Below are 24,715 nucleotides of genomic sequence, written 5' to 3' on the forward strand. Positions count from 1 at the left end.
TTAAACTGATTTAGTGTTCTCAGATAGCAGACAGTAGATAGTAGACACATTAAATTCATATTCAAAGAAAAATAAGTAAATTTAAGAAAGTGGAAAATAGGAAATGCAAGTGAATCGACGGATGGTTTCTGCTCAGTCTTTTGGTTATGTGGAGCCAGCATAGAAAACATACCACACCTTAAAGACCCCACTCGTATAAAGATATCCTACTTTCATACCACCAGTGTAATAAAAACAGTGTTAATGATATTTGATTTCACTGTATTATTATTGTGGCCGCCCGCTCTCCCTCACGTGGCTCTCTGGCTCGTGTCAGAGCGCACGTGCCGGGCACAAGCGAGCCCCAGCGGCTGCGTTACGTCATTGTTGAAGCAAAACGAGGCGGGCTGCTGTTGACATGCAATATGGGTCAGTGCTGCTGGCAGTCTGCTCACACACACATGCAGGTTCACTGAGTCATGTCAGATCAGCACCATAAATAACTACAGTTAACACTATGAGATAATAACCAATCAGCACCTTATATTGTGTTGATAGGCCTACCACTTATAAACTCCACAGCCAGAACTCTTCAGCAGCTTCATATTAACACCAACAGACTATGAAAACAAATTCAATCAGAAAACTGCAGTCCATTGCATCTGGATTACAAGTATGATCCAATAAGCAAAATCAAGACCCTTCATCCTGGTAATGACTATCAGCAGTCAATTGAAACAAAAAACCAAGAATTAAAAATCAAAGATCGATAAGCAGGGAAAAAAACGTACACGGCACTTTAGAAACAGACACTAAAAATGCCTGGCATTAAGATCTTGGTCTTAAAACAAGGCTAAAATCAATATTGGAAAAGTGGATTCTGCATTGTATTTAAAGGAAAAGACATCAAGTCTCAATATCAGTGCTCGCATCTTTTGCTACAATTAAGCCTCTAAATTCAGATTAAACAGACACCATTTTAAATTGCTTGTTGGAAGAATAATACAAATCTGAAGATCTATCTGTAATCTAAATAACATAATTTTGCTAAGAAAAAAACACATAGGAGCTGCAGTGATCACAAGCCACAACACAAAAACAAACAGCAGTTAGGTACTGAGCTGCGACAGGAACGTTAGCAGGGCTGCTTTATGTTTCATCTCCACTACGTCAACAACACCAGTGGCTCTGGACGTGGTCGGCCCATGCTGTGAAGGGCATGAGCCCAGTTACCCCCCCAGAGCTCCTTCTGTTTTAGCTCGGCCTCTGTCAGACCAGCACAAAGCGTTAGGCGCCTAAAAACCACTTTGTCAGGTCGGTGGAGTTAAGATCTTTATTGGAAACCCAGCCTTCAAACATCATAGTACATTTTTTTTAGTAATTCAGAGTTACAGCAACAACAGCAACAGGCTCCATGTGGTCTAGAACAGTGGTTCCCAAACTGAGGTGCTGCCCCCCCCCCTCGGGGAACATGAGGAGGTTTCCAGAGGGAGGAAAGGAGAAAAATAGATGTCTTGTATATATACTGTATGTGACTGTTATTTGATTTTAAAGAGGTTTAGAGAATAAGACAGAAGGCTCTGCTGTGAGGTTTTACTGGTATGGATCGGTGGAGGAAGAGTTTGGGAACCGCTGGTCTGACGTGAGACAGAGCAGCCGGCCGGGCCGAGCTTCACTGTGTGTTGAAGCTACAGAGCGAGCAGCGAAGAGTTCACAACAGAACATGGAAACACACAAAAAAAGAAGGAAAAAAAAAAAACACAAATAAGGGAAACAACAGAAAAATACATTTGATTTTCCTTTAGATTTCAGGGGAAAGGAATTGTCTTCATTCGGCCACGGTTCAATTCAAAATGCAAAAAGTTTACTGTAAAACATCATCAGTGGGATATGAAGTTGACAAAATGACAAACTCTAAGGATTCAGAGCCATACTCAGTGTTATTACCTTTCTTCTATCATTAATAAACAGCTTTCAAACTGTCTTCAACTTTATCAACTGTCTCACAGGCTACAGCTACAATGATACAGACTGCCAAAGGAAAAAAAATAAAAGTAAAAATACACAAAATGGTTTATCTTTTTATTGGCGAATCCAGAGATTCTGTACTTGTTGCTAAATTCCACATAGTGTGAAATCAATATAAATACATTTTTAAAAGATGACGCATTTGGTGCAAGATATTTTGCAGTCATGTATCGGCTCGAGCCTCTACAAAAACAGTTAAGTGTTTGAATTATACCAGAAAATAAAGAGTACAAGTGATGCGGCACATTCGCCATTTTGTTGATGTTTGAAACAAAAAGGTAAAAAAATCTAGTAATGCTCCAGATATTCACCCCAAATATGATGCTGGTGATCAGCCTACTCTGATTCTCCAATCCAACTGCATGAAGGCAGAAAGGGGAAACTGTCTGCGTCATCATCAGTCACTAGGCAGCCTGCTGCATCGCCCTCCGGTTGCTACAAGTGATAACTGAGACAGTTGTACTGAGGCAGAATCTCACGTTCATTCATGTTAACAATAAACTCTAAGTACTGATGTCTTTTCTACCCCTTATGTGAATGCACTTAAAGTTCTCCATACATCAAAGACTGGTGATAAACAAATGGAATAAATTGAAACATACTGTAATGTAATAAACTGTATTGGATTGGCATAGGCTGATCTTAATAAAAATAATTGTTATTGGTGCGGTGTGTCGGCTCAAAATATCCCAATTGGAGCATATCTAGTAAAATCCCACTTCCTCCCTCTAGTTGCAGGTCTTTAGATCTGGAAGGGAAAAAGAGAGAAAACACAATTATTTCAACTTTTGTTCACACTTGTAATCCATGGTCATTTTCTGCTTCAAAGTTAAATTCCTGAAACATTTTTGGAGTTTCAGCTCATTTCAGCATTCAAAGCAAAACTGGTTCAGCCTTTGGTTTAGTAGCTGGGCTGATTTAAAATGACATAGATAATGAGCAAAAATAGTTGGTATAGTATAATATAATGTGTGATTAATCAACAAATTGTTTAAGCTTTCAACCACACACTGGGAGGAACCAGTTACTCCAGGTAGAGATGGGTGTCAACCCTTACTACTTAACCTGACTGAAAAGTGTCTGTAGCTCTGAATAAGCTGAAAACACAAGGTAGTAGAGCTGCAACTTTCAATTCTGTCGATGAATCAATACAGAAAATAAGTTGTAAAGTCATTTGATACGTGGTTAAATATTTGTCATTTTCCAAGTAAACATTACAAATGTTTCAATTCCAATGTGAGTAGTTCATCTTCACCCATCACAATCAAATCTGTATATTTGAGGTGAAAACAAATCTCCTTGGGCTGCTACAAATTATAAAATGGTCAATTTGGCTTCTCACTTAGTTTTTTAAAGACCCAACATAAGAACATCACAGGCAGACTACCTGAAAAAGCTGATGATGCATCACTGATCACATTAAAAAGTTAGTTTTCCCTGTTCTTTTATCAGAAATAACTGATTAATAATCACAATTTAACAAACTGATTTGGAAACTAGCCCTTAGCACAAAGGGGAGAGGAGGTCAATCATAAAATCAGAAGACACTTACGTCATCAATGTCCTCATCATCATCGCCAATGTCATCAAACTGGATCTCATCGTCGTCTCCGGGCCCGAAGGTGTCTGTCTCGTTGATTTTGGCTGAGGAGAGAAGACAGAGAATGATGTTGAAGAGACAGGAAAAAGTAAACTACATGTTCAACAATCAGAAAACCATGTTTCTATTATACTAGGATGAAATGACTGAATATTGTGAGAGGTTGTAATAAAGGTCAGGACAGTGAGGACCTCTGCTGGTGGAAGTCAGAAACTACACACGTCATCACCCACTGCTCCTCTATGAAACTCTCATGAACAGAACAACAATGTGAGCCTCATAAACAAGGAGCTACAGAGACTATAAATAAATCCCTGGACATGTGATGACCAGTCCCCCAGCTCACCATGCTCTGGCAGCTCTCCGTAGGCTTTCAAACTGCGAGCCTCGTCTGCGTTGTACTTGAGGATGACGTCGGCTTTGTTATCCTGAAACACATGAGGAGGAATGAGACCAAGGCTGAGGCAGCACACCGCTGGGTTCTGTAGCTACCAGGTCAACTTGTTACATAGATTAGAAAAGCGTCAGAAGGAAATACTGACTAAACCTTCATCACATGGACATAAACTGATATGTACAGTGACATTAGAGCTTTAAAAAACAAAAATATCAACAATCAAGGTTTAGGAAATGTGATGAGAGCTTTTTTGCTGATGAAGCATACGTCCTTTTAGGCAAGAGCCTGATCTGCCAGAAACTACATTTGGTCACAAATAATATCATTACTTAAAAGGATAGTTCAACATTTTGGCAAAATGTTACCAGACAGAGTTGTTTTCGAGGCAAATACAGAGACTGCTTGCCGAAAAACTGTCCCCGACGGGAACGCGCATCAGCGGTTTTGCATGAATTTACCTCTAAAACAACTCAATTTTGTAACGTTGTGTTATTATCTCATAGAGTGGTGAATGTGCAGGTCACAACTTGTCCACCAGAGCGTTTTGGAGTTGTTGGATTGTGTATTTGATGAGTTTGATGAGGGAAACCAAGAAATCCCATGAGCCTCCGTAGCGTAGCTCTGAGCAGCTCGCGGCTCTGCTCCGCCGTTCTAAAAATAGCTTGCACCAACAATTAAAGGTAACAAACCTACTGCTATGACTATAGGGCTTATGGCATGGGCCAATTTGCCAAAATGTTGAACTATCCCTTTAATCATTAATCATGCATAGAAGCAATTGGATGGATGAACATATGGATTGAATATAAATAAATATTTTTTTTTTTAAATCATCTAAGTTTGACATAATTTTTTCCCATGGTCTGATATCTGGAACACGGGAAACCTTTTAGTATGTGTGAAACAAAGGGAGCAACAAGTTGTGTGATACGTCCTCACAGTGAGGTCACTACAGTGTTGACGGCCAAGTGTGTGTCATGTGAGCCAACACACCTGGTAATCTCTCAATCCCACCAGGATGATGTCTGACGTGTTAATCCAGACCTGATGGAAAACGAGACAAAGCACAGATTACACCTTGTTTCATACAGCCATAGAGTGCAGTACGTACACACACACACACGCTCAACTGAGTCCATGCTACCACATTAACGGTGGCTGACAGACCATTGAGCCCGTGCTGATTCAGCATTACGTCAGGGGGGGTTTCTCATGTGTGTGTGTGAAAAGGTGTGAGATGACAGTCGGGACATTCCTACCTTTTTCCGGAGTTTTCCTCTGATGTGGCAGAGCCGCTTGGTGCCATCGAAACACATGGCCTCCAGACGTCCATTCCCCAACATTTTTATCACCTGAGCGTATTCTGGAAAACAAGATGGTGCAAGCAACAATTACATCAAGGAAATATCTGGACATGTCCTTTAAATCACTTGGGCAAAGGTCTTTAACATCCAAGAGTAGGACGGTTATTCTGAGCCACTTCTGGCAGCAACTTTTTCATTTCTATCAGGAACATAGAACGGTAATAAAATGTGGAGGTCTAACTTTCAATGCCCATGAAGCTGGAGAATTTCTTAAGAAGGTGAAAAATAAAAATATAAAACTAAACTATAAGAAATAAAATACATAATGACTAATTTACCACAGGGTATTATGATCAAATCACTTCCCCTGAGTGTATCTGGTTGTATCAGACGAATTTGTTGCATTTTTATGAAATATTACATTACACTTATATTGAGCTCTAGAGGAAAAATAAGCACAACCATGCATTTAATGAGCCAGGTCAGTGTTTCATCTGTAGTCCAGTGCAATTCTAGAAATGTAATGTATGATAGAAAAGAGCAAAGTGCAGACAAAAGGATCTGAGGAGAGAATAGACACGGCTTCAGTGTTGCTGGGATCTGAATAGGAAAGTTCTTGACACAAACACACAAAAAACTGTACTGACAGAGTATCTGAGGTCAGAACAAGTAGAAACAACATTGCTCTACATTCTGCTCTTAGACTGGATATTTTAATTACATCACATTCATGCTCCTCTACACAAATAGGGACTGAATTCACTGTTTATCATCTAACATAATAATATGCCCATTTCATTTTACAAATTAGTGATTGAAGAACACAAATTTGTCATCCAAGATGAAGCTATGAACGAAAACAGTAAGTCAGTTTTCTTTCTGACTGATTCATGAAATATTGAGAGCTGAAAATGAGTTCCAGTTTTATTTCCATCTTTTTAAACTCCAGTGGAGAGCCTTCATAACCTACGATACCAACCACTAACATCAGGCTTACTGCTTCTTTCTCCTTCATTTCCTATTATATTATCTACTGTCTGAATTAAAGGGGAAAATTATGATATTCTTTACACGTTGACACAGTCTGGTGTGATGCACATGAACTACACCCGAACTATTCAAAAATATTTACAAACTGCGTGACCTAAATATTCACAGGCGATTCTGCGCCCGGCTCTAAACATGACTGTGCATTGCGTAAGCGTTGCCTTCAGGAGCAAATCCTCCTCCGTACACTGGGCTCTCTTCCACATAGCAGGGATGTTGGCATCGCTGTTCACTGCAGCTGAAGCCGTGAGCATCGCCGCTCTGGAACTACTGGTCCTGGATATCAAACAGCCCAGTAATGAGCAAATTTGTACATGGTTGTGCACATCATTCATGTGATTCATACTCAATAACATCTGTTATATTAACAGTGTTTATCCCAGCTATTTTTTTATGCTCCTTTATAGTCTTTTTTTTTATTTACCTTGAATGTTGCACCAACTGGTTTGGCATTTTCATTTCGTTGTACATGTGACAATGACAGAAATTACAAAATAGTTGCAAAAAAGAAGAAAAGAGCTCATTCATTCATTGCAACTTCCAAACCCGAGCTGGTGTCTCCGGGCTGCTTGTTTTGTGTGTCCTAAGGTTTATTGTCTTGACTATAAAGAACATATTTACACTAGAGATGCTGGAACAGGTTTTCTTGGCTTCTTTTGTTTTTTTGAGTAAATAATCAATGACTTCCCCAAACTTGCTGCCCAGGATTATCTGCTGGTTACAGCTTTCCACTACTGTAAATTACAGCACAGACCTCCAGCCCGAGAAAAGCCTCAGGAATACTATAAAGTATTTATATTCCTAGTTTTGCTCGGTGTTTATTGATCATGTTTAATGAGATGTTCACTAGAACTGTGACTGTTTAAAGCGATGACAAGCTGCTGGGCTTTTCAGGCATCAGTTAATTCCCTTTTAGGGTTACTATAGGTAACTTTGTTGGCAACCACACTACAGTGTTACTGTAACCGACCCTGTTCACACTGTCCAACCAAATGCTGGAAAACACTTTATTTTCATGTCCCTGGTCACTTTATCACTTTTGGAAAGACTCCAGTGTAACAGCTGGCTCCTCTCCCCCGGGATCAGACCTGGTACTCACCCTGTCCATCCTCTTTGAACACCAGCTCTCTCTTCTCTGACTCATTCTCGTTCTTTCCACGTCGCCGATTCTTACCTCCCTTACCTGTAAGCAGAGTCAAAAAGATACAAGTTACAACTCTCCATTCATTCATTTCATCATCCCGCTCACTGGGTTAAAGGTCAATGTACGCATCAATTAGCATAATTCATTTTTAGCCAACAAAATTCATTCTTTATCACACAATCGGCCTGTAAATACGTGTGGGGATCATTTTTATATAAGTAGTGGTATTTTACAGTCCAGCTGGGACGCTACAGAAGATAAGATAACGTGGTACACGCTGACAGATACCGAGTTAACTTAGTTTAAGCGACGTTCAAGAAACACTAATGACCTGGACCCTCACACTACATCCCCATGTAAGTTCAATAAGACAGTAGAAACGACCAGGCGTTATCAGGGGTTAATTCCACAGAAACAAACCTGTCACAGGCCAAACCGGGGTGGGGTTTAACTAGCAGCTAGCCCGTTAGCTGTACCGGCTAGCCGCGAAATACACTGACAAACAGATAAAAAGTATAAATCATATTAATTTATCCAACACTGGCTCCATCACTACCGCGAGGAAATCCATCCTCGGTTGGGTTGACTCAGACGCCGTTAACGGTTCGGTAGCCGACTCTAAAGATGGTGCTAACTAGCGTTAGCCGCTCGGTGTCACGTTTTCACTGCGTGTCTCCGCGGCGACTCGACACAATTAAACAAACACCGACACAGGAGAACACGCGGTGACTTGTTCCTGTGGCTCTTACCTTTATTCTTGGGCATATTCTTTCACGCCTTGGCAACGTTAGTCCCACTCGATAGAAACGACAGGCCGTTAGACAGGAACTGTTTATAGTTGTCAGCGAAAGCTGAGATGTGAACCGAGCTAGTGAGCTACCGCTAATTCTTTCCGCCGGTCTGCGCGTGCGCTTAACAGGGCGTTCAAAATGCCGTTGCTTTATTCATAAGTCACTGTTGACAGTTACAACAGCCAGTTACCTTAAAATGCTTTATGGCGGTTTAAGAACAATATGTGTTTAGGTAAATTAGATTTTCAGTTTATATCTGTTTGGATGATCTCTTTCCATTCACATATCCAGACCACGCCAGGCTGATGTGATATGTGTTAATGGTGATTTCAAATGATTAATAGTTGGCCCTTTATTATAGCAGGTGAGACAATTTAGCTATTAAATATATCTATATATATATATATCCCGAACATATATGGAAGAAAACAGCAAACACAGGAAGAAGGTAGTAGTATTTAACAAATTAAACCTGAACAACTAGGCCAAATAATAGGTTGACATTCAGTTTTTTCATCACAACTAAATGACTGGAAAAGAATTGTTCATTGCTGCTTTATAGCCTATTGTATAAAGAGACCAACGAATGGTGATGTCTTATTACCCAGCAGCATAAAGTAATTATCGTTAACACTAAGGTGCAACATGAAAATGATATGATAAGATACAATGACTTTATTCATTCCCAAAGGGAAATTCATTTGTCTGTCAGCTCATCTTTCATTAGCAGAAGAGTTAAAATGCCTGAAGGTACAAAGGATCTTCTGTATGTCTCTGTCCTGCAGTGAAGAGAGAGGAGCCGTCCTGGTCCACTAAGATGTTATGAAATAGATGATCCCAGTTGTTCATAACGGCCTTCACCATCTTCAGTGTAGCCTACATCTCTCCACCACCTTCTCCAGTGAGTATATAGGCTAAAACAAACATGATTGAAGTCTCCTGATATTATTAAAAGTGCCTCAGGATGTTTAGTCTGTATCCTAGTGTTAGGGTGAAAAGTGTCTGTTTACCTTTACCTACCTGAATATTTACCTTTACTAACTGAGTTTGATATTACTGATTAACAAATAAAACAGAACATCATTGTTTTACTGACTGATGAAATAAAGCTGAACCTGTGTCTCTACACTGGAGATTTCCAAGCTGCACACAGATACCTCATCAGAACTAACACTGAACATAGCCTATATTCTCCACTTTGACATTACTGATCAATATCTCACTGAGGATTGTTTTATTAGATTGAGCACATAGACATTTTACCCATTTAAACAAGTTAATCCTGTGTGTGAAACTTTTGCCTTAAGTAAGTTGTTCTGAACTGTATTTGAGCTGTTGTGTCCTGTTGAAGAATGAGAGGGAGTCAAGCATTAGCCCCGTGGTACGAAGGGTTTACACATGGAGAGATAGGACAGAAAGAGTTAGGCCTATGTCTGTTTATGCTTTCACTTTAAGTAGTAAAGTTTAGTCTCATGTTTTAACTAACCTATTGTGTCTTTTATTTTTGACTAACCCATTGAGTTTAAAGACAACTGAAACTTGTAAGCAAACCATATAGATTTGTGTTGAGCTTGATTCATAATGCAATGAATACCAGTAACCTGTTTGATCATTCAGAGGTAAACTGAGGGCACACAGAGCCACAGTGAAAGCAAAACATCTCCAAGGCCGAAGGGAGGGGAGGATGAGAGGCTGGTGGCCTGCTGAATGAAGCATTGTGAGGAAGAGTTTTATGATCTGTATTATCTGCCCTGGACCTGGGATGGAAAATGTATGCCAGAGTAGGGAGGATTTTGTTGTGTTTCAGTGTTTCAGTTCGAAGTATTAAGAATTAATACGCCTTTGTCTTGGGCAGATGACAGAGATTCTCACTCTCTTGGGATGGTGGGTGCAGATAACTGCTTGCAGACTGTGATTTCCTGAACAGGAGAGTTTTTTGTATCTGATTCCTTTGATGATCCAATTTAATAAATAGTTAACCGGAATGTCGTTGTTTGTCCTCTCTTGGAATAAACAAACACGCATGTCAGTGTTTCTGTTGTTTCAACCTGACACTAGCAACAACTTCATGGAGAACTTCAAATAGAACTTCAGTGGTTTCTATGGGTGAGATGTACACAAGTATTGTTAGGCTATATGAAAAATAGGCTACTTTCTCTCCACCAGTATCTCCAGCTCATCACTCTTGTTGGACAGAGAGTTGACATTTCCCATGATGCCTAGCAGCAGAAAGGACCCACAGTACATCTCCACTTCTTTGCACCAGCACCAGCAGCAGCACAGCAACCATGAAAACACCTCTTCATCTCAGCTGGAACAGGGCGGCGTCCTCCAGACCTGCTTCGTTTTCAATGAAATAAGCTCCTCTCCTGAACAAACTCTTCTCCTCACACACATATTCATAACTAGTTGACCACGTATGACCAAAACATAGAACAAAAACACACCATGAATAAAGCAAACGTTGAGTAAAAACTCAGAACTACCAGACTTTGCTGTTGCCAGTTGAAGTAGGAGTGTTTACGCCATTATGCCTACAATTTGTTAATAGAATTCATAGCAATATAGACCTAGCTACATTTTAAAGAAATTCTGCTTTCTACTTTGTGTTCATTGGAACAACGTTTATTTGAATACGTAAATGTGTGTTGTAGTAACAGAGTGGAAAGCTTTCAGTACTTCTTTATCCTTTTTTCCCGCCACATTTCATTCAGCATGCTGAAATCACTTTATAAAACTCTTATGGTGAATTTCCACTGAGTTTAGCTCAAAATTTCGGCCCAGTCGTTGGGTATTTTAATGGTAAATCAATGAATCTATCAATCCGCCCTCCCTCTGTTGTTATCCCTCCGCGCCACCAGGGGGCGCCCTGTCCCCTCGAGCTGCTACTGATGTTTTGTTTTTCCCCGGAGAGAGAATAGACATTTTGGGGGCTCTCGGCTCTCGGCTGCTGGATGAAGCCTCCTCCGCTCCTGCACCGAGCGAACGCTGATTTTCGTCCCGGACGATCACCGGCGCGTTACAGCCGCCTGCTTCCGCCGGTACCGAGCCCAGCGGGGCAAAGAGAGAGAGAGAGAGACGGAGGAAAGAGAGCTAGACCCCCTCGGCCTGGACCCCAGCCCCCCGGCCCTCCCCCTGCTCTCCACCTGCCTGCTTGTTTTCACATAATCTGGTCAACGAGGTTCCTGTGTGATGGCTGACTTCAGCAGCAGGGTCACGGTGAGTGTCTGCACCGTCCTACCGCTGCTCAGCACACACACACACATACACACACAGAAATGACACGCTCTTCGCTTTCCACTACTTTGTTACTTTACTACCTAGTTGTGCGTATGTGAGTTGTTCACAGACTAGAGTCAATAGTCAGTAGTGTGTGTGTGTGTGTGTGTGTGTGTGTGTGTGTGTGTCAGTTAGTTGCAGGCAGCATGTTCATCAGCTGCTGCATCATGTTGTTAACAACACTATAAAGTTTAACTTCAGTTTAATGATAAGATCTGTTACCCCCCGACCCCCTCAATCTTAGGGCTTCATATTTTGATATTCATCCATATCAATTAATCATGCATAAAGTAGTGCCATTCACTGGAATAAAAGGAAGATGGTGAGAAGAATTGGCGATTTGAGAAGGTCGGAGGGAGGCGAAAGATAAGAATGTGAGTAGACATTACATACCAGAGACCCCTAAAATTATAATTTACTAATATAGGCCAACAGTTGAGTAAGCAGTGATTTGCGCTGTTGGCTATTTAGGACAAATAAACAAGAAAGGTAAGCACAATAAATGATTCCCTGTACAGTTGTTTGAATGATATGGCGAGCCTCTACCAAGTTGTGATTTATGGTGGCATGGTATGAGTTGCATATACCGGCAAAAAAAAAAATCACTTTTGTGCCCCCCCCAATCCTGACATTGGATCTGCACCCCTGGTTTTCTGTGTTGATGAGTTTTCTTTTTTTTAAACACTTTCCAATTAGCCTATCATATAAAACAACAACAAATATTAGTAATAATTACAATTACAAATATTAAATATTATAATTTAACAAATAACGATAGCAAAACAATACTGACAATAAACAAAGACAGACCAAACCCAAAATCAACGTGACAAACTAGTCACAACGTCCCTGATCCAGTGGTGATGTGATGGAGGAGTAGCAGCTTTCATTTGAATAAAACCAAGTTTCTAGTAGCTAATAAGGAGGAAGAGGCAATGACCCTCTGTAAATGAACAGGAGGAACAGATCCTGTTACGGACAGTTGTGTTATATATATTTTATTCCATTGTTCCTCTTTTTAAAGGTTGCCTTGTACAAACTGGCAAAGGGATAATCGATGAAAACTAGCTTTTTAAGCTAATTTGAGTGCATTTAAATGTGTGTTTTTTATACAATGTTTATTAATGTGCATTGTCCCTTTCAAATAAACTAAACTGAATCTGGATCAGAAAACCAACCAAAAACAGATTTTCCACTGTTTTCTGACAGTTTGTACAGAGCCGTCACTGCAGGAGTGAAGTGTTTGATTCAGATCAGCAGCAGAGTCTGTGTAGATGGACGGATGCAGAGAGACAGGTGACGTGAAACATAAAATGATCTTTGTTTGTCCTGTCAGACGTCCACAGAGCAGCTGGCGGTCAGAGCAGCAGGAAACGGAAACTGGGACGGTGCCGGTGGGATGGACCAGATCACGGTGGTGAGGATCGACGACAGTCACATCGCAGAGGAGCAGTCTCACGTCCAGGGGAAGGGGAAAGACGGCGGTGGTGGCGGCGACGAGTTGTACGAGGTGGAGTACTCTCCGCCGGCGGAGGAGGTGGCGGCGGCGGGGGAGGAAGAGGAGGACGGCGTGTACGTCATCGAGTATTCAAACCCAGAGGAGGAGGGAGAGAGCTACCAGTTCACCATGTCTGTGGACCGCTCGCTCCCCCACAAAAAGCCCGTCAGACTTCCTGTGGTGAGAGAAAACGCCAGAGCTCCTCCGCCCGTCGTCAGCAGGCAGAGACGGCCGAAGAGGAAGATGATGACAGAGGAGGAGGAGGAAGAGGAAGAAGAAGAGGAGGAGGAGGAGGAGGTCAGAGTGGTGAGCAACAAGAGCGTGTTAGAGTTTGGAGAGGACTACGACGCCATGATGGGCTCGGGGAAGCAGCTGCTGGTGTGCTCGCTGTGCCCGCCGGGCCGGACCTTCAAGAGGGCGTCGGGTCTGGCCGTGCACATGAAACAGATGCACCTGAGGGAGGGCAAGAAGACCTTCTTCTGCACCTCCTGCAGTCAGAGCGTCCGCACTCAGATCGAAATGGACACGCACACGCGGCGCCACGCCAACCACGACGCCGTCTTCACCTGCCTGCTCTGCGCGGCGGGGACGGAGGAGGCGTCGGGCTACAGAGGGTCCAGGAGGGGCCTGAAGAAACATCTGGACAAGGAGCACCCGGGCGTCGTCCCCCGCTGCAACATCTGCAACAAAGGCTTCAAGACGCTGGCGTCCTACCTGGCCGACCAGTTCCGGCACGTGGGCGTGTCCCCGTACTACTGCGCCCAGTGTCAGATCTACGAGATGACGGAGCGCGGGCTGAGCGTGCACAACAAGAACCACAACAACAAGAAGAAGGAGAGGCAGGAGGAGAAGCAGCCGCCCGCCGCTCCTCCCACCGCCGCCGATAACTCGGCCACAGACGACTCGGACTTCTGACTCTGCAGAGTCCGGTCTGGTCCCGTCCCCTCAGACTGAAGCAGCTCAGACAGACCCGTGGGCCGGTCGGACCTGAACTCTGGACCAGAACACGACTGGTGCCACATGTGACCACAGGGGCGTTAATGCCTCCAGGAGCTCCTCCATGTTCACCTCACACACCCAGTCAAACTCAACATTTCCTCTACACTTTTCACAGCACTCCATTTTTTAGGAGGCTTTTAAAGGGATAGTTCAACATTTTGGCAAATTGGCCTATTGCCATAATCCCTATAGTTTTAGCAGTAGGTTCGTTGCCTTTAATTGTCGGTGCAAGCTATTTTTAGAATGGCGGAGCAGAGCCGTGAGCTGCTCAGAGCTACGCTACGGAGGCTAATGGGATTTCTTGGTTTCCCTCATCAAACTCATCAAATACACAATCCAACAACTCCTGTTGCTATCAGCTGCAGTTTTTCAGCAAGCAGTCTCTGCATTTCCCTCTAAAACAACTCTGTCTGGTAACGTTGTGTTATTATCTCATAGCGTGGTGAATGTGCAGGTCACAACTTGTCCACCAGAGCGTATGGAGTTGTTGGACTGTGTATTTGATGAGTTTGATGAGGGAAACCAAGAAATCCCATTAGCCTCCGTAGCGTAGCTCTGAGCAGCTCACGGCTCTGCTCCGCTGTTCTAAAAATAGCTTGCACCGACAATTAAAGGTAACAAACCTACTGCTAAAACTATAGGGATTATGGCAATGAGCCAATTTGCCAAAATGTTGAACTATCCCTTTAATGTGAAAATCCATCAGGTGTATTTAGTCTGTTTAGTGTCATAAAGACCAAATGGCTGGAACCTTGAGACAGTGATGTGACTGTGGAGCAGGATGTTGTTGGCTGCAGCTGTTTGCCTCAGTGTTTCTGTTTGGTTTTTAACCTGCTCCTTTTGTTTAAACACTGAGGGATTTTTGAATGAGAGTTTTATATTTCTGACTTTGCCATAGTCTGTGTCATTTGACAGAGTGCCGTCCCTGTAGCGTCCATCAATGTCCTGTGTAAAATAAATCCAGTTCTATTCTCAGACTGAGTGGGAAATTAAGTTTTTCCACAGCCAGAGTTGTGTTGCAGTCGTTTCTCACATGTTTCAGCAGCATGTCCCAAAATCAAAAGACACACAACTGCACAATGTGATACAGCCCAGTGATATCAATCAATATATAATTGAGAAGAAATTATTACATAGACTATGAATTAATTATTTTTTTTGTATTATTATGACCCCTCAGGTTTATTTCCACAGATGGAGATCCACTGAGGACGAGTGTCTGGTCCTGTCTGTCTGTTCGTCCTTCACAAATGTGGATTTAAAAACTCAGACGTTACATCCAAACACTTGTTTTATGAATTTTATTTTTAAAACCCCTGTACCTTAAAAAAAATAAAAAAATAAAAAAATTAAAAGACTAACTTTTTAAAAACTCTTCAGAGACCTGAGTTTCTGTTTATGAAGGTTTTGGAGGATAAAACGAGGGTTAAAGGTGCGTTAACTGAGTTTGGGCAGAAACACTGAGATCTGTTTTCAACCATCATTTAATATGTTTTAATGTTTTTATTTCTGACAAGAAAATATGTTTTGATAAAAAAAATCTTTGTTCCATGCACATTGATCAGTTTCTTTCTTTTTTTTACTTGTGCAGGTTGATTTGTCTCTGCAGCCTCATTCATGTCTTTTTTTATGTTCTTATGTCATTAAAGGGAAACACCACTGATCCCTCAGCTCTGTGTCTTCATTCTCTGCTTTCGCCTCTTTATGGAACTGAGATCAAACCTCAAACTGATTATTTTTATTCTAAATCTATTGATCATCATCTGATTGTGCTCTCTGTGAAATGATGTACACACACCCCGTCGCCTTGGTTACCTGTGCTCACCTGGATCTGCGTTCAGCAGTGTGTCTCAGTCTCCCTCCAGATGTAAAGTGTCTGAGCCGACGTCTTTAGTCTAACCAGATGTTCTGTTGGGTCTTCACGTTGTGTCTCATCAGACCAGACTCTCCCTCAGGCCCTGCTGGGGTCTGGGTCCAGGACCCCAGGATGAATCCTACTGGTTCCAGACTCTGGGCTCCAGACCTGGTTTAATATCCTCAGTCATTGTGCAAAAAGTCAATTTCACATATGATGTGTGAACTGAAACAATAAACACGACTGATGAGCTCTGATCTGGATCAGTGAAGCTGGTTGTTAAGCTAGTTGTTTCTATTTTCAGTGAATTTCCTCTTTAAAAACAAACGTGTCCACACTATCCCACAAAGGACCAGTGTGGCTGCAGGTTTGTGTTCCAGCTGAGCAGCAGCACGCCAGACCTGACTCATTTAATCAACTGATCTCCGCCTTCAGACAGCTGATTGGTCGAACTGTGAGCTCTTGATTGGACCTGCCTGACCTACAGAGTGCAGTGACCAGTCAGTCATCTCGTGTTACTGATTATCCTTTTTATTTATCATTTTAATAGAAAGTCCAACTCTCACTGCAGGTACAAAAACAGAGAGCTGGCGTAGCAGCAGGGCTGAATGCGTCTCTGACAGGATCAGAAAGAGGAGGAGGAAGATGGAGAGGGAGAGGGAGAGAGAGAGAGAGAAAGCTATTCCCCTGTTTATAATTACAGAAAAAAAAGAATCATTCCTTTTACATTCCTTTATCCCAGAGCTGTACATGGAGAGACGAGGCAGAGATCAACACTTATATATTTCATTTGATATAGAAAATAAAAGAAAGTCAAACATTTGTGTCCGAGCCGCGACGTTTTGTCCCTTTATGTTGACAGACGTTCACGCGAGCGCAGGGAGGGAGGGAGGAGCAGTTTTCAATCATTCACCTACACATAATCATTCATGTTCATGTTACAGATGCACCACTTCTGGAGGAAGAGGAAGTTGCTCTTTTGTTTTGTTTCGTCTTTATAAGGTCAGTGCTCGCTGATTGTCTTCAGTCCTCCTCCTCGCCGACACGACAGGTGTGGGGAGGTTTTTGCAGCAGAGGCACACACAGGTAAGGAGAGAAGGCAAAGCACAGAACAGACGCCCTGAACGATGAGATCACACAGCTCACACCCAGCAGCTCACTGTGTGATGTGTTGGTCCGAGCTAAAGGAGCAGTTCACCCAAACTACAGAGAAACCCACTCTGAAGGACACAGCTGCATGGGAAGCCTTAAATCTTATCTCACTGTCATGGAAACAGTGTTAATTATCAGTTTATTGTGCTGTTATCTGAACTCCAAACACTGAGGAGAGCTGCAGCACCACAGAGACTTGGTTTAAAATGTTAATTTGCTTAAATTGCTTCCATTTTGTGAAACACACTGAGATAATGTTGTCTGATCAGGTGACTGTTTGGGTGAAGTGTGAACAACGCACACTTATACAACCTGTGACGCAGCAGGCGGAAGGAGAACACACTGGTGATCAATATTCAGCAGATTCTTTTGAATTTGGACAAATCTGACTCAGATTTCTGCCTTTAGATGAAAAGAAAACAGAGAATTATTCACTGTTAATAGAAAAAATCCACACGTCACTGTGAGGAGTTTCTGCTTGAGCCAGGTGGTGAAAAAATCTCCCATGACGCAATGTGTAACCTTGAAGTGGTTTTCTTTGAGTGGTTTGGGTGAAGTAACTCCTTAACTCCTGATTTGGTTACATGACAGGTAGATGTGAATGTGGTTTCTCTGCTACACAGCTGAGTTTAAAGGGTTTAGCAGACAGCAGACACACACACACTGACACATCTGCTTGGACAACAACGCCACCACTCGCTCGAGTGGACGACACTGAAGAGATGAACGACCACAGAGACGAAGCGCAGCGTGACCGGTCTGAGCCTGTGTGTCCTGCTCACCTCCCATCACTCACAGTTGTGTGCTTTTTTTTTTTTTTCCTCTGTCCCCCTCCCTCCTCCTAGACATAGAAAACTGCATTGTCTTGATTCATAGAAACCTGAGTTGCTCGACGTGTTTGTATTTACAGTTCAGCTCCGTGTGGGCTGCACATACAGAGATGATGGGGCGGCTCCTACAGAAGGTTCAGGTGCTCTCAGACCAGCGGCGGCAGCAGGAAGCTGGTTCCTTTCTTTTAGCTCCATCCAGTATGTTGTCTGCTCGTTGGGTAACGAGCTGTGAGCTCAGTCCTGCTGTCTGTTTGGTGTGGCTGCTGCCGGTCTGGAGAGTGATGCACCCACACGTCCTCTCATCACCCGTCTCCTTCAGTTAAAGCCATGTAGTAGCACCTGAAGCCTCAGAGTGTTTCTTCAACCTCAATTTAGATTCACTGGCGCGTTAAAGCTGCACAAGGCAAGATCCCACCAGCCTGAAAGATACTGTCCATTCTCATTTGCATAAATTACGTTGAGCTCTGGAGGTTAAACACTGAACTTTAAGAGTAAAACTATACCACTTTGTTTGTTTTTCCACCACTGAATTTCCTCCTTATATTGCTGCCACTGCCGGCACTTTGCATACATTTAGTCAAGTGCATCAAGTTATATTAATATTCAGGCATGCTGTGGCCACCAGGGGGCGTTCACAGCCTGAACTTGCCTTGTGAAGCTTAGAAGTGAAGCTAAAAATGTAGACAGTGTTTGTTCCCTTTCATTGATGAGATTCTTCTCACATGTTGAGTGAGAATGGCTGAAAAAACTAAAAAACTAAACCAAAAGAAAACCTCTATCTGTATCTGTTTCACCTCTCACACTGAGGATGGTCCTAACAGCTCACTGTTATTTAAATGCCAAGTCTGGTCATTCTATATATTTTTCTTCTTGTCACCAAATCCCATATACCAACCCAACACTGACACAGCATAGCTTTGTAGATAGTTCCCTGCAAACACTCCATCTCTTCCTGTTTGTTTGATAAAAAAACTAAAAGATTAAAGTTTAAGAGTCAAACCGACAAACTGTTGGTTTTGGTTTTTCCATCAGATTTGTCGACAAACACTAAAATCTACAACTGCCGGTGACTTTTCTCTACGTTTCTGGGCTGGTGGCCAATTGACACTTTGACTCAAACAGAATAATGTGTAGAGACTGTTGGACTGAGGCAATTTTGTTTTGTTCATCACCTAAAAGGTTAAATACTGGAGGCCGGACGTCTTCGACTCTGATGCACTGAAGTTCATTTTCTGAACAAATCCTGAGACTTGTCTTCATTCAGAAACATCAGGAACGACCAGATGTTTCCCCTCTCACACTAAGATTTTTGGAGATTTTCTGGCAAATGTGAAGAAACACGTCTGGAGGCTGCTCTGCTCGCTGAGGTGAACGTTCCTGTGCGCTGCTTCACGCCCTCTGTCCTGTTCTGTAGACGCCGTCATCTCAGAGGCTACTTGAGGTTGAAATGCAGGATCTACAGCTACGCACGACTGTGACGCCACTATAATAACATGATCCTAGCTCTTTAAATGCATACATTAGATTACCATGTTCCTATGTTCAGATTCCCCCCTGTTGAAGTAAATAAATACAGTACTTTCATTTTCCTGACGCGCTGATTGTCCAAAGCAAAAACGCCGCAGGAGGACTCGGCCTCCGCGGCGGGAAAAGAGTCGACGGGTCGTCGTTACAGCTGAGTCCGCCGTCGATCAGTGACACCACAGCTGAGACTCTACAGTAAGACAGCAGAAGATCCAATCGGAAGAGTCCATTAAGGTGCAGGACAGGGAGGGGAGGTGGGGAGGGGAGGAGGGGGGGTCAGTGGTGCTCTCTGTGCTCCTATTTGGCGTTAGCGGTTCCCAGGTCCATCAGTAGTCTGTCCCGCCGGACTGGACCGGAGTGGACAGGAGGGGGAGGGGGTGGTGGTCCGGCGGAGGTCAGATCGAGGTCAGAGTTGATGGGAGGAGGTGGAGGTGGGGGGGGGGGGGGGGGGGGGGGCAGTTAAAGGTCACAGAGCGGTGGAGGTGATCTTCTTCACCCCCCTCCGCTGGGCCAGAGTGGAGCAGCCCACCGGCTCCAGGACCGGGGGGACGTTCCTGTTGAGGGCTGAGTAGGTGGCTGCCATCGCTCCCTGCAGAAATGTAATGTCAAAGTTAAAGGTCCAGTGTGTAAAATGAGGGGAAAACAGTGACATCTAGCATTCAGATTCTATTATTTATCTATTAAAGAATTCTATTGTTTATTTATGAACGCTTGGCAGAGGTTCATAAAGGTGTATTGTCTTGAAATTTCCTACCAAGTCGCAGAGTTTACTTTCACTTTCATCACCTTACCAACTGGAGCTTTAATGTAAAGCACATTGAGTTGCCCCTTGGTATGAAATATGCTAACCAAAATCCTGTGTGTACATTATTTTATGTCTCTTTCACAAAACCACTCAGGAACAGGATCAATGTCTCACTTCTGACTAATGAAGAGAAGAAGAGTCGACACTGACACATAGAATTCTTCATGGCTCATTGAACTGGTCGGTCATGACTCTGACTCTTCGGCTTCATCCTTTCTTCACACTCATCTTCACGCTTTTATTGTGAAATGTTTTTAATCTGCTTTGTGCCTGGGGTGAACTGGATTAATGCTCCGCAGCATGTAAATGTCTGTGTTGTTTCCATAACAACTAACAGGGACTAAAATCTCCAGCAGCAGCAGCGGTCCGGTCTGAGTCACGTCCAGCGCCGCTGCTGCTGGAGGATTTTGGAGGATTTAGAAGATTCTTCCCAGCACCAGTCCAACAGGAACAGGACGTGACCAGTCTGTTTCATACAGTGTGTGTGTGTGTGTGTGTGTGTGTGTGTGTGTGTGTGCCCATGCGTGCGTCACCTTGACGAGGTGCGGTGCGTCCTGCCTGTTGAGGGTGTACTTAGGCAGCTGGTCTCTGTGTGTCACCCAGGGGTGTCTGAGGACCTGGCCCGCTGTCAGCCTCTGGTGGGGGTCCACATGCAGCATCTTAGACACCAGGTCCTGAGGACAGACAGAGGTCACACAGTCAACGCACAGCAAACAGAGCCTGACTGGGAGACGAAGAGGAGCCATGTGTCCTCACCTTGGCCTCAGCAGAGACAGACGTCCAGTATCCTCCACTGAGGGAGAACTTCCCACTGCCGATACGAGCCAAGATCTCCTCTGGAGTGTCCTCAGGACCGTTGGCAAAGGGAGTGAAGCTGGAGACAGAGGAGGGGACAGAAGGAGCAGGAGAGGGAGACAAAGATTATTTTATATAGGTGCAGCAGTTCACAAACAAATGATCAATTGGTAACTAGAAAAAAATGGCAGATTAATCAATGATGAGACCACTAATTGAACAAACTCTTTTAAACTGATTTATTTAATTAAACTAAAGTGACATCACTGAGAAAGGTAAGGACCAAAGTCAGCACCAACCCTGTCAACATGGTGTAGAGCAGGACTCCCAGACTCCAGATGTCACAGGCAGCATCGTAACCCTGCTTCTTCAACACCTGACACAAACACACACAGCATGTACATCAACATCTGGGACAAAGAGCTTCAACACACACCTAGAAAATGATCTCATTCCAAACTTTCAGGCACACATTTATTTATATACTTGAACGCCTCACAAGATATACAACTTCAGACTGAGCTGTGAAATCCAGAAATCCAGAAACTCATCACCACAAGTCAAGTAGAAAACATCAGCTCATTCAATTCACCACGTCCTCCCTTCATCCTGACAGCTCATGTTCATCTCATAACTAACAACATGAGGAGTTAAAATGATCATCTGACATCAGTATAAAGGTGGCGGGGACGAATCAGCATTATCACAGGGACAGCTGACCTACCTCTGGAGCCACAAAGTTAGCGGTGTAGCACGGTGTCATGAGCAGGCCGTTCTCCGCTCTCAGCTGTTTGGCGAAGCCGAAGTCACAGATCCTGATGGACTCGGCGTTCCCGCTCTCGTCCACGTAGAGGATGTTACTGGGCTTCAGGTCTCTGTGCACCACCTGCAGACACACATGGAGGACATGATAACAGATACTCTTCAGGTTATAGTCACTGTTTACTGTGCAGTGTCAGCACCAAACCAACTTGGACATAACTTTATATTATTTACACTGTTTTGCTGAACTGGGAAAATTGTTTGTGTTCTGAAAATGCTTTAATTTGGTTTGTGTAGATAAAAGCCTTTTGTCTTAGATTACAGCCTTCCTTTTAGTGGTGAGAAGATGAAGTATCCAAAAGGTTTTTTAAAGGCAACCAAACAGTTACAGTAAACATAGAGGCCGATGCCTTTGTATCGCTCCCAACTGTCATAGCAACATTAAAGGAAATGTTGCAAAAACATTTCAGTTAGACCAGTTGTGACATCTGCAGTTATTTCTCAATGTGAACTTTAATTGCGAGGACAGCTGAACTACACAAAACAAAACTTCCAATAATAAATAAAGGAAGAATAAATGGGGTTTAAATTGAGGAATTGAAAAATTAAACTCTTTATTTTGTACTTGATTTTTCCTGTAATTAGAACTACACATTTCTTTCCAGGAAGCTTTTCAGAGTCATTATGACAGAGCAGAGCTGACACTTTACTTTCTGTGCTTCCTCTTACTAATCACACCCACATTTACCCAGTCACTGCTTCCTCCAGCCTGTCACTGGGAAACACACCAAATTAATTCAGCGTGAATTCTACCAATGATTAAAATGACGTTTTTCTAATTAAATGCACCTCTAGCACCGAACAGCTGTAATTATGAGTGAACAGCTGTAATCTGTGTGTACACACACAGCCCAACTTCCACTGTCTCGTCTCCCTGTCGTACATGAAGCATCATGAGTCCAGAATCCGGCGGTTCAGTGACGTACCCCCTGCACGTGCAGATACTCCAGTGTCTTGGTGATGGTGTAGAGAACAGCGCTGGCCTCTCTCTCGGAGAAAAACTTCTGTCGGAGGATCTTGTCCAGCAGCTCGCCTCCTTTCATCAGCTCCGTCACCAGGAACACCGAGCGCCCGTCGTCATACACCTACGACGTGGAAACAGATCAACACTGAGTCACTACAGTTTAGTCACTGGCTGCTCTGTTAATGAACTCATCCACTCACAGTCATTCACATTTCACTCGATGTCACAGTTTCAGACATGAAAGAGGCTGAAAATAAAGATTAGAACAATTTGAAAATTGAAAATTTGTATCATTTTTTTCCTGATATCTAAGGGTAATGTTCACAATTTTCAATAGACAGATTAATCAATGAAATAATCAACACATGTACTGCTAAGTGCTCAACTCTGTATTTTGGTGCAACACAATGGACTTCACTAACAAAACGTTGAGAGAGAGCATGTGTGGTGGTGAATATGTGAAAAGTGTGAAAATTTGCTAATAGTTGGATTTCGCAGTCTCCAAATGTCTCCAAGACCAAAGTCATTCATATATAATGAAATGGTTTCAGATGAATTCCATGATTTAAGGTATAGTCTTGATCTATTACTGTATAAGAAGAGTAAGAAGAGAAAAATGTGTGAAAAAAAGGAGAATTATCATTGTTTGGACCATAGACTTGCAATTATGACATTTTTATCATGTAGTGAAGTGTTGAATAACACAACGCCCTTCTGATCGCTGACTTTAGAGTAAGTGGGATATTTCTTCTTATTAAAATTGTGAAATTCAGAGCGCCACAGCAGCAGAGAGGAAGTAAAGCATAGATGTACTGATTCGATAATGAATCAACTGAAATGAAAAAGCTCCTGAAAACCACTTTCTTTCTGGTGTTTGGACAAAGGGCTGAATCATGTGTGCAGCAGCCTTCTCAACACAGGAACTAAACAAATACATGAATACAGATAAAACTGTCTTTTGTTACTGGAACTGATGCAAGTGAGGAAATTTTCACCCAGCAGCAAAATTATATTTTTAACTCTAATTAAGACTGAGTCAGAGAAACAGTGAAACTCGAGTGAAGCCGTTAGCATCGAAACAGGACATTGTTTCTTAATCTTAATCTGTCCAGTGATGAACGGTTCAACACCTTAAAGTAAAGACAGCAGATGTTCACAGTCAGACGCTGAGGGTGGATTTCACTTGAATCACGTAAAACCGTTAGAACCACAGGATTATTGACCACTGGTTGTGTGTGTGTGACTCACGTCCTTGAGGGTGATGATGTTGGGGTGCTGTCCGTATCTCAGCAGGATCTCCACCTCCTCCGACGGGTCTCTCTTGGCCTTGTTGATGATCTGTGAAACGGACAAACGGACGTTAACGGTGTTGAAAAGCAGGAAGCAGACGTTACACTGCAAACCACCGTGCACGGATGCCATGTGTCTTTTTTTTTTTTTTTTTTTTTACCTTGACTGCGTACTCCATGCCAGTTCCTTTGTGTACGCAGCGTTTACAGATGGAGTAGGAGCCGACGCCGATGTCCTCTTTGATCTCGTAGGCGTCTGAGAACTGCGATGTGCTTCGGTGCAGCTGCTACATACAAAGACACAAAGATAAATATTATATCAGTGTTGATAATTGAGGGTGTTACAGTGTCGCTTCGCAGAAATAAGCACTTTTGTGGGTGGGTGTTGTTTGGATGCGTCCTATTGAAAGCTTTTGTTGACGGCTATTTATTTATTCATTACAAAATAATCTCAAACTGACGTCCACTTAGTGGCTTTTTCAGGAGCTTTGAGTGCATCTGGCACATTATCAGTAATCTACAGTCTTTCAGCCTCAGACACTTGCACGACCCAATTGGAGTTACTCACTAATGCCCTGCAGTTAACGATCAGCAAACTGGGAGAATAATGGAA

General features: G+C 42.9%; 2 protein-coding genes across 2 annotated transcripts in view; both read right to left on the bottom strand.

Moving 5' to 3' along the window:
- Positions 1-1,298: 1,298 nt before the first annotated feature.
- On the bottom strand, positions 1,299-8,411 carry eif1axb (eukaryotic translation initiation factor 1A X-linked b). The gene is made up of 7 exons (XM_083995974.1): positions 8,249-8,411; positions 7,455-7,538; positions 5,264-5,367; positions 4,998-5,048; positions 3,954-4,035; positions 3,560-3,651; positions 1,299-2,755 (listed from the first exon to the last, which is right to left on the bottom strand). Exons 1-7 carry the CDS (start codon positions 8,262-8,264, stop codon positions 2,750-2,752), a joined length of 435 nt encoding a protein of 144 aa, XP_083852100.1. The 5' UTR covers positions 8,265-8,411; the 3' UTR covers positions 1,299-2,749.
- An 8,122-nt stretch (positions 8,412-16,533) lies between these two features.
- rps6ka3b (ribosomal protein S6 kinase, polypeptide 3b) overlaps positions 16,534-24,715 on the bottom strand; it is a 74,983-nt gene continuing 66,801 nt past the window's right edge. Inside the window, exons 15-22 of the mRNA XM_083995860.1 lie at positions 24,264-24,389; positions 24,062-24,151; positions 22,776-22,934; positions 21,752-21,913; positions 21,327-21,403; positions 20,989-21,106; positions 20,766-20,906; positions 16,534-20,016 (exon numbers count right to left, since the gene is read on the bottom strand). Of these exons, the coding sequence (XP_083851986.1) occupies positions 19,894-20,016; positions 20,766-20,906; positions 20,989-21,106; positions 21,327-21,403; positions 21,752-21,913; positions 22,776-22,934; positions 24,062-24,151; positions 24,264-24,389 (996 nt within the window). The 3' untranslated portion in view covers positions 16,534-19,893. The remainder of the gene's footprint in view (positions 20,017-20,765; positions 20,907-20,988; positions 21,107-21,326; positions 21,404-21,751; positions 21,914-22,775; positions 22,935-24,061; positions 24,152-24,263; positions 24,390-24,715) is intronic.

Source organism: Trachurus trachurus (genome assembly GCF_905171665.1).
Source record: "Trachurus trachurus genome assembly, chromosome: 20".
Lineage (NCBI taxonomy): Eukaryota > Metazoa > Chordata > Actinopteri > Carangiformes > Carangidae > Trachurus > Trachurus trachurus.

Coding starts and splice junctions, on each gene's coding strand:
- eif1axb (XM_083995974.1), bottom strand. Junction 5,368..7,454: donor GTTCAAAGAGGATGGACAGG/GTGAGTACCAGG, acceptor CTTGTTTTCCAG/AATACGCTCAGGTGATAAAA. Junction 3,652..3,953: donor CGGAGAGCTGCCAGAGCATG/GTGAGCTGGGGG, acceptor TTCTCTCCTCAG/CCAAAATCAACGAGACAGAC.